Below are 15061 nucleotides of genomic sequence, written 5' to 3'. Positions count from 1 at the left end.
CAATGGCCGTTGGCCTTCAATAGCGATGTCAGGACTGCAGATGGCGGTCATTCACTGAAGAAGCCGTTGGAAATACCGGAACTTTTTTATACTAAACTGAGTCTGTGATTGAGTCACCTTTCGGTCACCCAAATATTTATTTATACCTCTAGTTTCATCACAATAGTTACCCACTAGTCAGTCTTTCCAGAAGTCCAACTAAATCTAGCCAGAAGTCCTACTAAGACTCGCAACTAGCCTAACGATTAGTCGCTTTCCTTGTCCCACAACGCCCTGAAACTTTTCCGCATCACTAGTCTCACCACTAGTCACACCACTAGTCTCACCACTAGTCACACCACAAGTCACACCACCAGTCACACCACTAGTCACACCACTAGTCACACCACTAGTCACACCACTAGTCACACCACTAGTCACACCAAACTAGTCACACTAGTCACACCACTAGTCACACCACTAGTCACACTTGTCACACCACTAGTCACACTAGTCACACTACTAGCCACGCTAGTCGCCCGTCAGGTCCAACATGGCCGCCTTCATGCTGAAGGAGAGGCAGCGGAAGAGGCGCAGCCAGGCCTCCTCCACGCAGGCCTCCCAGCGACGCTGTAGGCTCCCTTGCATCGCCGCGATGAACTGAGGCCCGATAAGCTGCCCGATAAATCCCATGTTAAATATCGGGTTTACTTATGTTAGATCACTGATTATTGCATGGTAAATATTTGATTAATCACATGTTGAATCTCTGGTTTACTCGTGCAAAATCACTGATTATTGCATGTTAAATCTTAATAAGAGCTGAAGTCAGCTCTTATTAAGAGACATGTTGAGTCTTTGATTATTTATTGTTAGTTAAATCTTTTTTTATCGTTTGTTAAATCTTTGATTATCGCATGTTAAATCTTTGATTATTTATTGTTAGTAAAATCTTTGATAATCGTTTGTGAAATTTTTGATTATTATCGCATGTTAAATAAGTCTTTGATTATCGCATCTTAATTCTTTGATTATTGTTTCTTAAATTTTTGATTATCGCATGTAAATCTTTGATTATCTCATGTTAAATCTTTTGATTAATCGCATTGTAAATTTATGATTATCTCATGTCATATCATTGATTAAGGTCATAGAAGAAAATTAGTTGAATGCTTGCGGGAACCTTATTGTGAAAGACGAACATAACATAAGAGGAAGTAAACTTTTTTTGTTTGAGTAATAGTTTATTGGGGCGTGAAAAAAATGTTGCAAAAAAAAACATTTAAGTAAATTTTCGGAAAGTTTCAGTGAAGAGATGATAAAAATTTTATGAAGTTCTTTTGATAAAAATTATGGAGAGGACCAAAAAAGATACAAGTATTAGAGTTACTGAGGAGTTTCGCCTAGAAAAAATATCCCTTGAATGAAGGGAGTACAAGATAAACAAATGAATGTTTAGGGCAGTGTTTCAAGACCAGACAAAGGAAAAATTGTGAAAGTATGTAAATCAATCATAAATAAATGGATTAAAGATATCTAATTGAATTTTTTGCTGTTAAGTTTTAACAACAAATCAATCCATATTAATAAACATTCAAAAGATATTTTTCAATTGAGAGAGATAATTGCAGCGTCTGGTAGAAGGTATCGAAATATAGTAAGTAGTTACGCCGGCCGAAATAAATATCAGTTTGGAGACAACATAACAAAATAAACTGAGTTTAAACTTTGACCAGGTGCTTGCTGTGAGACCCAATCTCATGTGTAAACAATACCTTTTTATTGCTAGTTCCGAGATCAATTTCAGTGGTTACTTAAACGGTTTAGTTGACATTAGAATCCTTGTACAATTGTTACAAAAGAAACAAAACCTATAAATAACCTCAGTTCACAGTTGCTCACAAATATACAACGAAAACATGAGCCATATGTGCTCAAATAATGGATGGTATAATAGCGGTTCTTCTGTCTCGCGAATTGCAAATGAGTAGCAGAAATAGCGCTTCCTTTGCCGTCTCGGTAGCTAAATACGAACTCAGGGCCAAAGCCGTCGTGTTGGCCATCTAAACCCTTTTGTTATGCTTCCAAACAGCGTCATTAGAGGCTCTTATATTTTTCGTTGAGGTTCTAACCTCTTTCTCTAAAGAGTTAACCCAACCCACTTATGGTCTGGCAGTTTCCCTCAAAGTCTAATCAGTTCCGCCTAAAGTCTTGCCCATCCAGCGCGGGGTATTAGCGATGATCCATCACGCGAGAGGCGTAAGCCGACACGGGATAACCTGTGCTCAATGTGATGGCTCAATGTATAACCCTGCCTCTTCTAAGCTAAATCCAACACATAGATTTTTGGGTGTCGGACAATCCAATTGTTGGCCTAAACCGACACATTTGAAGACCTATATTAACAACCCTGTAAGTGCTTGAACCAACTTATTGATTGACCTACCCATCATGATACAAAAATACTCTTTATTTTACAAAAATACTATCTATTGACAGGATATTTGAGGCTAAGTGAAAATCGACTCTGAAATTAATTGAGACCATGAAAAGTATGAGCGCAACACAAAGTACTTTAGTTTTATAGTTCAATTCAGTATTGTCACAATCGTCTTATTAAAAAGTGATTCCGAAGATTTATTCTCAAGTAAATTCATACATCACAGTTCAATTTACTATTTGAAGAATGAATAATTTATTACATGAATTGCAAGAAAGAAGTCTCTTGAAATTGTGTTTTTTGCAACTAATATTCTGAGACGCGCAGCCATGGCATGATATTAAACTAGCGAGTCTGTGACATTCGGTTTCTACGAATCAAGCAACAAAAAATATTACTCAGTACTCACTGCAGTGAGTGACAGAGAGCGCATTTTCTCGTCGACAAAAACTTGAGGTCGCGGACAGACGGACGGACAGACGGACGACAGACAAACAGACATGGCGAGCACAATAGTGCATTTTTCCATAAATGAGAAAATGCGCTAAAAATGCATGGGACTTGCATAAAAAACGAATATGAATTTGATAATAACAACTGTTAACCAAAATAACCATAGATCATTAAGACAGTTTAAACTGACCGAATGGCTGTGTACATGTAGGAAAGCAAGCATCCTTATCTAGGCGTGTTGACAATTGGTGCGCGCGCATGAGAAGTTTGCTTCATAGTTGTTCGACTAAAATTCCGTAAATCGGTTAGCAAGAATGTTAGGCTCCGCAACCAGCAGATGGAAATAATTCTAAAAAATTCTAAATTATCAGACTGTCGTAAGCGAAACCCGAGGTTACTCATATAGACCTTTATTCAACAAGAACGCGCCATCCTGAATCAAATAACACTACTATTAAAACAGAAAACTCGGTAACGTCACGGGAATATGTTTATATGTGAAGGTCTTACACATAAAGAAACATAGTTACAGAAAAATTACAAGAAGAACAGTAGCCCTTAGTCTTAAACATACAAGAGCCGAGTAATTTCTAAAATGGCCAATAGTTACTGGCATGAAGTAATGTACAGGCATACACAATAGTACGGAATACAATGTGCTTGTGAGCACTACAACAGAATTTCACGACACAGGTTTAAATCACTCTTTCAGTATTATATTCAAGACTCTCCTGGTTTTAAGAGCGTGAAATTTTTCAGGCATTATGGTGCATTCGTGCTTCGAACGGACAAAAGATAACATTGTAAATAATTTGGTAACATACCTACTGACATTTCTATTGCAACCTGAGTGAATTTCAGTGATTAGGAGATCTTCCATCCGAGCTCCAGAGGTATAAAATCAAATGCATACTTTTAGTTAAGCGAGTGGCTGAGATCAACGCAGTCATCATGAAAATTGATTTTTGAAAATTCCTTGTTTACATGAGTTTGGATATTAAAAGAGTCGATTTCGAATGTTATATATGCAGGACTGAAGCTCCCATGTTTTTGTGAATAGGGCAGTTAAATAATGCGCATTCGTTATTTACTTTACTTTTAACCTTGAAATACGAGGCGATTACGTCTTGATATTTTAATCCAATCTGGATTGCAGCATAAGATTAAAGGTCAAATCTCCAAGGCTAAACACGAGCTCTTTGAATTCCAAGACAAAGCGTGGCCACAAGCCTTTGAAAGGAATTCGTTTTGGGTCAACTTAATTGCGTGCATTTGAAGCAAATACATCTATAATTACTTCAGTTTGGGAATCAACTGAAATGCTGACACCTTTGTTTATTATTTACACACGAATAAAACATTTAATTTGAATTAAAAGCGAGATGATCAATCCGTGCAAACTGTTAAAGGCCTTGATGTTAGCTGCGAATGTAAATACTGAGTTATTGTCTGAATTTATTTGTTACTTATCAATTTATTATTTTTAAATAGGTATTCATTACTAAAATATAGTGTCATGATATTACAAAGACTCGAAAGCTTACAAATTTTAACTGATTCCACTTTGCTATGAAATTAATTATTGAATAACTTCATACATTTAATTTTAAACGCCTAAATAATTATGCAATTTTTGTCACCTGTACCTTTTTAAAAGTTATGGCCACGCGCTATGTTAAGGCTTACGGAGCAATCAAGATTAGTTTTTATTCCATAAAATCCGTTCTTTCAATTATTTTATCCAATGAATCAACCTTCAAGATTTTCGCCCTGTTACACATGGCTCACCGCCCTTTTCAACTCCACTTTTCGCCCTTTTACACATAGGAGCTCATGGCTAACCGACGGTAGATCGATGCTGGAAGATGACTCCTCAATATTGGTGACTGGAAAGTTCGATATACAGGCTTATTTTCGCTTAAGTTTTCCATACGTTCGTGATTTATTTTGGTGCAGCACAAATGTTCTACGATGCCATCATTCCGCTTGCAATGAACCATGGTTTACGACGGTACGACTCGACGACGTTAATGTTCCTTCATGAGTCGTAAAATGAAAACTGCCGAATAATAATATTTCTCGTACTGTGGCGGAAATGGCTATACGACCACCCGTTTTTTTCTGAATATTTGTTCTTGCATAGAAAAATGCTGGATTCTAATTATACGAGGCTAAACTGCGTCTAAAAGTTGTTCCAACCCTATACGAATAAAATTAATTGTTCAAAATATGTATATGAGAAGAAATGATGAAAATTAGAAAAACCTAGGTGGAAAATGTTATAAGACCATGATGGGTTTTTCTATACTTTAGTATCTTTCTGTAATACTTTCACGTTAAAAAGTACAGCAACATAAAGAATATCCTGATTTTCGCCATTTAGGGTAATTCTGGCGTACTTCAGTGTCTTCATTTATATTTTTTCGAAGTAAAAAAAATGCCAAAGGGTACAGGACTCACATAGGCCGAGAAGGCGCAGATTTTAGCCTTTTTGAAATTCGGTAGAAGCCAACGGGAAATCGTAAAGGTAATAAAAAGCTTAAAAACCGTTGTACAATCATTTTTTGTGTATGCGCACGGCTACTGACCAAAAATGTACCTTGGGCCAGCCCTAAAATAAACCGACTGGGATCTTAGGCGATTGTTTTCAGAGGCTTCTAAAGCTGGCGCTACCTCTACTTATATAAAATTGGCCACTGGAGTTGATGTGACTGCACAACGCATTTGTCAGATATTGCATGACTGGAAGAAATTCATGTACATGAAGCTAAAAATGTCCCTGTGCTCAAAGAAAAGCACATTATCAACTTACTAAAACTAGTTGAAAAATGTGCTTATCGGTGAGGGGTTATCTTCAGTGATGAAAAAAGTTCAATCGTGATGGTTCAAAAGTTCAATCTCGATTTTTTTGCAATAATTAATAGATTAGATTTTTTGCAATAATATCTTGTCTTTGTGGGATAAAAAGTGTACATCAAAATAGAATGCAACGTATGATCAAGTTGATTTAAAACACTCGCTAGTAGAAACATTTATTTCTGTTGTAAAGAAACACACGTATTTTTTTCCTCGACATGCCAATGCAAATTTCAGAAGCACAGTAACTTTCATTAGTTTAAATTGGCAGCACCAAAATATTCAAAATATTGAATTTCAAGACTAACGTCACAGTATCATCCTCTTTTAGATCAAGCTCCTATAGATTTAACGTATGTCAGCTGTCTCGGTGGCATTCTCGTTATACCATCTTATTGTGATGGAACTTTTTCTTTCATCAAAAATTAAAATAATTCGGTACTGTGATTAAACAGGGGAATATTTGAATGAATATCAAGATGGTTTGAAGTGTAATTGAAAATGAATATATTTTACTTGCAATGAGTTTTGATTTCCACGGGTTATGATGTGTATAACTTTCAGACAAACTTATGAAATAATTTGTTAATTAATTGCTTTGAATTTGAATAGGAGGAACTTTGATGAAAAACTTGATTCCCAAAAATTAATTGTCATAAAATGTATATAGTTACGTAAAAATACAAAAATTATTTCCTTATTTAAACTACAAGGTTTAGTTGGCATTCTTGATCAACTCGATCATAGTCTTCGCTGAGAGAGAGGGTGTCGATCGTAACTTCGTCCGTTCCATAATTCCTGAGGCTCTTCGAATTCTAATTACTGACACAAAAAAGCAACAAATTGCTAAAGTTGGAAGCTCTCCACCTGTGTTCTGTTGCATTGATATCTACTTAAGAGCGCCATGCAGGAGCTGTAAACATCACGGTTAACACTCGGGCGGAAAATCTACGGAGCTAAATCCCAGCTTAGCTGTAAACATAATTGGAAACTCGGACGTCATTCTCGTTGGTAAATTCGGATCTCAGGGAAAATGTTCACAGTGTTCAGCGGTAAATCTTGATATACAATTTCGACAGTTACTTTAAACAGTAAACTTTGAATTTAAGGCATGAGGAAATTATGCCAAGTAGAAATCAAGCTTCACAAGTAATGGTCTACACAGCTGAAAATTAAAAATTTGTCTGGGTAATGCATGAATACAAGAAATATAATTTAATTTAGTGTGAATTAATGCTCTATAAAATAGTAACCTAATGCTGGTTGTATGCCAAGCAAATACGGGAAGAATGAATGCAAGAATACGGGATTGTTGAATGTAAAATGAATTTTCCATGAATATCGGGAAAATATTTCTTGAATATTATTAAAACCTTTGTGAATGTCAATCTGATGCTTGCTGAATACAGGATAAATGATTTTTGAATGCTTCATTAATGCTGCATGACACAACATGAATAATAAATGAATGCATATTAAATGTTATATGTCTGTTACAAGAATAATGTTTTAACGCTGAATGATGCTGATAAAGCCGCATGAGTTACATAACAAAAGTTATAATGAGTCAGAGAAATAGTGAACAATTTAAATGTTTTGTCTTCTCTTATCGCCTCTCACTGCGCCATGAAAATTAATAACAGTGACGGTAATTGCAGGCATCACAACTATTATTGATACAATAACCGGACATTGCCACGTTGTTGTTGACTCTGTAGCAGGCGCGCTATTGTCGGCCGAACAACTGGCGCGATATTGTCATCCTAACGACGAGCGTTTCGCTGTCATCAGTAGAACAGATGACGAGTGTGTTTGTCGTAGAGGAGACCAACGTGTTTATTGGTGCACCTTCAAGCCTGTTTTTCTTGTACCTATAAGCCAACAATTCTGTTGTGGTATAAAAGTTTGTCACCATCACGTCACAACACGCATGTTCATAGATACATGCAAAACACGAGCGGACACTTCACCAAGCGCACGTACGGGTATGTACATGTCACTATGCCCACGCTCATGACAGTATGCGCAAGCTCGCTTGCAAATGCATTCTTCATGTTCTCATAAGCACGTTGAGTTTAACATTCAGGCCTCCCAGCAACACCGCCCGTAAACACGGACGTCCGAAAAATTCAGCAAGATTATATTATTCATACTCTCATGTCATAATCCGCACTCTTATATGTCACCATCCACGCACTCAAGCGATCATCCACGCACTTACGTTATCAGCGACATAACCACGTCATCATCCAAACTCTATAACGTTAACATACATACCTTAGCGTCATCATCTCATCATCCACACGTTCATCCCTATTAACTTCAGTGAAGATCTGTACTGTTTCTTCCACACCCACGGTGATGGCATCTAAACCACCGGCAACATTGTGGGACAGTAGCATGTAACTGCCGTGTATCTGCCCCGAGTTGATTGGGCTAGTTAATAGACGATGCTATAGCTCTCTAATTGCTGATGCTCTCTACTTGCTGATGCTCTCTACTTGCTGATGCTCTCTGCTTGCTGTAGCTCTCTACTTGCTGATGCTCTCTACTTGCTGGTGCTCTCTACTTGCTGATGCTCTCTACTTGCTGATGCTCTCTACTTGCTGATGCTCTCTACTTGCTGATGCTTTCTACTTGCTGATGCTCTCTACTTGCTGTTTGTAATGGCGCAAGGGCGGACGATTAGTTATTGTGCTCAGGAAAGCATCCTGTAGCTTCTTGAAGCACTCTGGGTGGAACTTCTCCCTCAAAGTTACATCGGCAAAGCGTTAAGAAGAGCGTCTGGGTCAAAAAAATCGATAAATTTGGCTTTTCCGTTTGTTTGGCTCATTTTGTAGCTGCTGAAAAGGTGCGTCTAACGCAGCAAACCGCATGTATGTGCGTGCTCTAGTTCTTGCGTAAAGCAATTTCAAAATATATATAGTAAACCTTTTTTTAACAATAGGTGCAAAAATTTATTTAAATAAATCTGTATTTATAGATCACTCGTTAATTGCAAAGTGTTTGCACTCGTTAAAAGCCGCAAACAATACGCGTTTAACAAATCTAATAGCGTGGATGTACTTGCAAAAATGTTTGCGTAATGCAGTTTTGAACTTTTATAAATGACCATTTTATAAAAATATTTGCAAATTTTTAATAACAAATGGCTTTTATAGATTATCATTCGCATGAATTAAACAGGGTTTGCACTCGTTCGAAAGCTACAAACGATGCGTGTTTAAGAAACCAAAACAATACCAATATGCAATGTTTTTTGCGTTAGGTAGTTTTGAACTTATATAAAATAAACATTTTATATAAGATACCATTTTTACTTATACCAAAAAATTCCCATTTACAGCTTATTATTCACGTTAAACTGGACATGAATAAGTCTAAAGACGCGTGCTGGTATCCTAAATGAAACTAATTGGCAATGGGAAAGCCTTGGCTACAATATCGAGCAATTTTTTTGGCATATTCGTCTTTTTTCAATTAATTTTACTTATTTGGCTCCCCTGAGTGATTAAAATTTCCAAAATACGCCATCTTAAAAATATATCTCCTCCTATGATTTTCAAGCTACATCATTGAGAGATGTAGCATTCAATTTTTAAAAAAAGATCGAGTGATCACCCGGTCACTTTTTTTGATTTCGTTAAAGTTCGGATTATGTATTGAAAAAACGGAGTGGAGAAGGGAGGGGGAATTGGAAAAATCATAAAAAAATTGAAAAAAATGACAGGATGATTTCTAGATATGAAATTTACGAATCGAATGATATGTCTCGGGATGTTGTAGCACCTTAATTATTGAATGATTAGAATTTTTACAGTACCCTCTTTTTGGCCGTTTTTTATGAATTTCACATCTTCTTTTATTTGTTTTTTTTTTGAAAAATTTACACGAACAAAAAAGTTGTAGACTTCTCTTTTACATATGTGTACCAAGTTTCAAAAATGATCCGTCCGTAAATAAATTTTTTTACCTTGACGTTCCCCTTTTGAAGATCTCGACTCCATCTGAAGTGATCCTACTCGTCTGAGTGGTCACCCCTTCACGCAAAAATTTTACTCGCCCGCTGCTCTGTTGAAGGGTATTCCCTCTTCCTCTGCTGCAATATGTTTTATTCCTACTAAGTTTGATTGACTGTCTTCACTTTAATAGTTATTTGCTTGTCCGCTTATCATTTCCCACATGTACAGGATGACATGCCTCTCCAGCCTCCTATTCAGTCAATACAGACCAAGATGATGAAGCCTCTGCCAGCAGTTTAACCCCTTGGTTCATGACGTGACGGTTTCAAATTCAACAACACAACAATTCAACAATTATCGGTTCAACAGTTCAAATAGAACTGTTTCTATTTGATACACTACGTCAACCGTGAACGGGGCACATAGCTAACAGCAGCACTATTAGAGGGAGAGCACGAGTGTTCTGACGAGTCCTTTGATCTTATTCTCTAATTAAATAAAATATCAGCCTGATCCATTACTTGTCGTTTGCCTCTTGCAGTTATTGCCGCTATGAGGTCACCTAACTTGGCCTCGATACTCACTATCACTCAACAGTTTTAGGGACAAATTGGTTTGGAAATGAACAATGAACATGCGCACGCTCACTCACGCCAACATGCGCACGCTCACTCACGTCAACATGCGCACGCTCACTTACGTCAACATGCGCACGCTCACTCACGTCAACATGCGCTCACTCACGTCAACATGCGCACGCTCACTCACGTCAATATACGCACGCTCACTCACGTCAACATGCGCACGCTCACTCACGTCAACATGCGCACNCTGCACACGCAGAACAATGAGGGGGGCATATTGTCCAAATAGTGATACACTTACTTGCACCCCATGACCCTGCACACGCAGAACAATGAGGGGGGCATATTGTCCAAATAGTGATACACTTACTTGCACCCCATGACCCTGCACACGCAGAACAATGAGGGGGGCATATTGTCCAAATAGTGATACACTTACTTGCACCCCATGACCCTGCACACGCAGAACAATGAGGGGGGCATATTGTCCAAATAGTGATACACTTACTTGCACCCCATGACCCTGCACACGCAGAACAATGAGGGGGGCATATTGTCCAAATAGTGATACACTTACTTGCACCCCATGACCCTGCACACGCAGAACAATGAGGGGGGCATATTGTCCAAATAGTGATACACTTACTTGCACCCCATGACCCTGCACACGCAGAACAATGAGGGGGGCATATTGTCCAAATAGTGATACACTTACTTGCACCCCATGACCCTGCACACGCAGAACAATGAGGGGGGCATATTGTCCAAATAGTGATACACTTACTTGCACCCCATGACCCTGCACACGCAGAACAATGAGGGGGGCATATTGTCCAAATAGTGATACACTTACTTGCACCCCATGACCCTGCACACGCAGAACAATGAGGGGGGCATATTGTCCAAATAGTGATACACTTACTTGCACCCCATGACCCTGCACACGCAGAACAATGAGGGGGGCATATTGTCCAAATAGTGATACACTTACTTGCACCCCATGACCCTGCACACGCAGAACAATGAGGGGGGCATATTGTCCAAATAGTGATACACTTACTTGCACCCCATGACCCTGCACACGCAGAACAATGAGGGGGGCATATTGTCCAAATAGTGATACACTTACTTGCACCCCATGACCCTGCACACGCAGAACAATGAGGGGGGCATATTGTCCAAATAGTGATACACTTACTTGCACCCCATGACCCTGCACACGCAGAACAATGAGGGGGGCATATTATCCAAATAGTGATACACTTACTTGCACCCTGCACACGAGCACGGCTGGAGGGCTCAGAGTGACACAATGACTACAATCAGAAATACGAATATATAAATCAGGAATACATATACCTTGAAATTTTAGTCTATTGAACGGCAGATAAATAACATACGGAACAGAGTTTAACAAAACGAGCAGTCAAATTTTATTAAAGGTTCGAATAAAAAAAACTAATGAATTAAACGCCTGAATTAAGAACCTTCCCAATACAGATGAATGACAAAATACATGGTAGTGGTAACCTTAACCTTGAATATAATAATCGTAATTCCGAATAAAGAAACAACGTTGCCCAATACACTAATGATGGTGAGTTTGCCGCCGAAACACAAATTGCCAGGACGCCATGAATTTAGCCACAAATGATTAGGTTGTTTCTAGTTCTACAATTAATTGCGGTGATTGTTGAAGCATTTAATGTCTCATAAATTTTGGTTTAATTCCACAAAGCGTAATTTTAATATCTCGAGACAAAGGAGTGGACCTCATTAGCGACAGACCTCATTAGCGCCACAACTGAAGCCCCAAGACAAGTTTCTTTTAAACGGAGTTTTGTATGCGGCAGACACAGGGTGACTTTTGGGTTGCGGGGCTAATTTTGACCTAAGTCCTTAGCAAGTCACATGAAGCAATTTAAAAGACTTATTGTCCCATGGGACTTATTGTCCCACAGTTATACACAACTACAACTCTTCCTAAATTGTGACGAGTTCGGGTCCTAAAAATTTGAAATTCACGAAGTCTCGCTAACATTAAAATCAAAACGTGAAACGAATACTTTTCCAAAATATACTATAGTGCACTGAGGGTCAAAGAGGTTATAAGGCTCCATGACAACAGATATCAACATTAACGCTCAATCACTTCCATCACGTAGAGTTCCCCAGGCAGCATTACAGTAACATAAAGAAGATATAGCATCGTAAAATTCCTTTCTTACTGCCGTTCTTAATAAAGTGCCTTGATCTGTCATAACAGGAAGCCTGATGATGGACAACGGGCGAGCCAAATTGTTACATGAAATTAGTGCGACGTGTACATGACGTATGCCTAACGTGTCTGACCGGCTTGCGTCTGACGTTTGGACGCAAGATTTTGTGACGTATAAATAACGAGTATGTGACTAAGGCATCCTGCAAGATGGCGGTAGTAAGCACTAAACTTTAATCGCATATCATCTTCCAAGTTGAAATTTTTCTAGCTTCGATATAAATAAAATGTATAAAAATTTTTTTTAAAGACCACGTTTTTCATGTGGACTCAAAAGTAGAAAATAATTTTTCGGCAGCTACTGATCTCTGTTTGCTTTCATTCTCTTGGTCTTTTGTATTTCAGTTAAAATATTTTACAACATCTAAAACGAAAAACGTGGGGCGCATATAGGAAACGTGCAACAAATTATTGATTATTGTATTGTTATCGGGAGCTGAGCTTCCCTAAAAGTTTCAGAGCGCTAGCTAATGGGAAAGTTGGTGAAATATCGATTGCAAGATTTGATCATCACAGACACGAAAGCGAGCTAAGAAAAACGTGGTAATATAAACTATATTCCGAATATACATACGTATATAGCAGCAACAAAATCATTCACTTTAACAGACACGCTTACATGACCGCCTAGTCTCGCGAAGTTTGTTGATAAAATTCCAATGTTATACTATTTATTGGCATGCTATGAACAAATCCTTCATCTGATACAAATATAATAACAGAGTGAATAAGGAAAAGCCAGAGAATTTTGGAAGAAAAAAACATGATACATAATAACCTCCCCCCAACTCGATGCCAGCCCATGACCATGAGTGAAATGGCTGATAAAAATATAACTTTTACGTGCTTATTTCATCAAACTAAGTTGAAACGTATACAATGTTTAAAAAGGACGTAAATTAAACTAATTCATCAACGAAAGCCAATGTATTTCAGTAAAAAAGAAACACGACGCTCATACTTACAGAACGCTAATTAATTATCAAAAATTTTCGGTCATATCAGCTTCTGATGCCGTACAGTTGCCCAACGCGTGAATTAGCGGCTCTATGTCTGCTGTGTCTGCTTTCCAGAGCAGACATATTGACATAAGCATCGCGTGTCGAAGACAACGCAATGCAAGCGTGTTTGTTAAACACGCTCAATGGTCGCCTGACGGACGCTCAACACCCGAGTAATGAAGCTACTGGAAACGCTTACGCGATTAAAAAATTTCGTCCCAAAAGTGTCGAAGTGGTTTGCTTGAGCAAAGAGCACTCAAATCAAGCGTACTGAAGGTAACCTAACGCTATCACGTTGAAGTACACTCAATGCAGGAGTGCTGACGCATGGCTGTAGAAACTTCACTTACATTTTCTGGTCTTCACCGAACAGGATGAACATATTGGACAGTCCTTTTAGCCTCTTTTCGGCTGTCTTATGCAGATTCGGCTCTTAGTGCAAGTGAATCCCGAAAATAGATCGCAATTATTAGTCGAATACTGTAGGTGGCTGATTCTCGTTTGATTTTCTTTCGAAATCTTGGAATTTCAAATTTGCTGCCTATTAAACACGGGTCTACAGCCTACGGGGCAAAAATTTTTAACATATCATTAGTATTTGGAGTTATGAGTCGAATTGTGATGTACGATCCTCAAGTTTGAGTGGTGGTTCCAAAGTTGCCATGGAAAATTTGAAGCAAGAAGAGTTCTGATTAGTTACTTGGAAAAACTCCACTTTAGGGTCTGCTATAGATAAGTAAACTTTATCCTTCCGACATTTATCTACCTGAAGTAAATCCCATTCGGATCATTACTTAAACTGATTGTCTGATAACTAATGATTATGGAACGTCCGTCTGATAGATCATGAAACGTTCAAATAACGAATGAGCTGCAAAATTATTACTTCCACGAGTTTTACTCTTACTTTTACCTACCCTGTCAGTAATAAGGATGAAATATCAAAAATTATCTCGCTTTACTTGAAAAATTATCCAGAGACGGATAATTTTTTTGTGGTAGCTGAAGACCTAAAACGAAAAAAACTATCTTTAATTCCATTAAATTGATGTTATTTCGAGAAATGCAGCGTTTGTATTAGGCTCGGAGATCCAGGCTCCGATTAAGCAGGAAATTGGAAAGTGAAAACGGCTGCACCGCGTAATTGGAAAGGCAAGCCCCACAGCTACTTTCTCCTTCCATTGTTACGCCAAATAGGATTCGAGCATAAGTTCTTTTTAATTATTATCTTGAATTTCCAGAATATAACCTTCAATTTCAACGATTTGCTGCTCAATATTCTATCTGTTTAGGCAGAGTTTTGTGAGATTCTGTTCTTCTTACATTTTTCGATAACTCAATGTAAATTTTGCAAGCATCAAACACGTATTTGAACATCTATTCATTCAGGTATAGTTACAAATTTTCCCTCCCGTCTTGTATACTATACTTGGCCTGCAATCATGTAAAAAACATTCGGATCTGTTTTTCTTTTGTATAAATGCTGGATGCGAACCTGATCTGAGTGA

General features: G+C 38.1%; 1 protein-coding gene across 1 annotated transcript in view; it reads right to left on the bottom strand.

Annotated features, from left to right (window-relative positions):
* Nucleotides 1-510: 510 nt before the first annotated feature.
* LOC108679324 overlaps nucleotides 511-15061 on the bottom strand; it is a 34390-nt gene continuing 19839 nt past the window's right edge. Inside the window, exons 3-9 of the mRNA XM_047880941.1 lie at nucleotides 11542-11548; nucleotides 11335-11349; nucleotides 11128-11142; nucleotides 10921-10935; nucleotides 10714-10728; nucleotides 10576-10590; nucleotides 511-654 (exon numbers count right to left, since the gene is read on the bottom strand). Coding sequence (XP_047736897.1) covers nucleotides 511-654; nucleotides 10576-10590; nucleotides 10714-10728; nucleotides 10921-10935; nucleotides 11128-11142; nucleotides 11335-11349; nucleotides 11542-11548 — 226 coding nt within the window. The remainder of the gene's footprint in view (nucleotides 655-10575; nucleotides 10591-10713; nucleotides 10729-10920; nucleotides 10936-11127; nucleotides 11143-11334; nucleotides 11350-11541; nucleotides 11549-15061) is intronic.

This window comes from Hyalella azteca, unplaced genomic scaffold (genome assembly GCF_000764305.2).
Source record: "Hyalella azteca isolate HAZT.00-mixed unplaced genomic scaffold, Hazt_2.0.2 contig6661, whole genome shotgun sequence".
Taxonomy (NCBI): Eukaryota; Metazoa; Arthropoda; class Malacostraca; order Amphipoda; family Hyalellidae; genus Hyalella; species Hyalella azteca.
The sequence above is the reverse complement of the archived record's forward strand: the minus strand, read 5'-3'. Positions and strand labels throughout refer to the sequence as shown.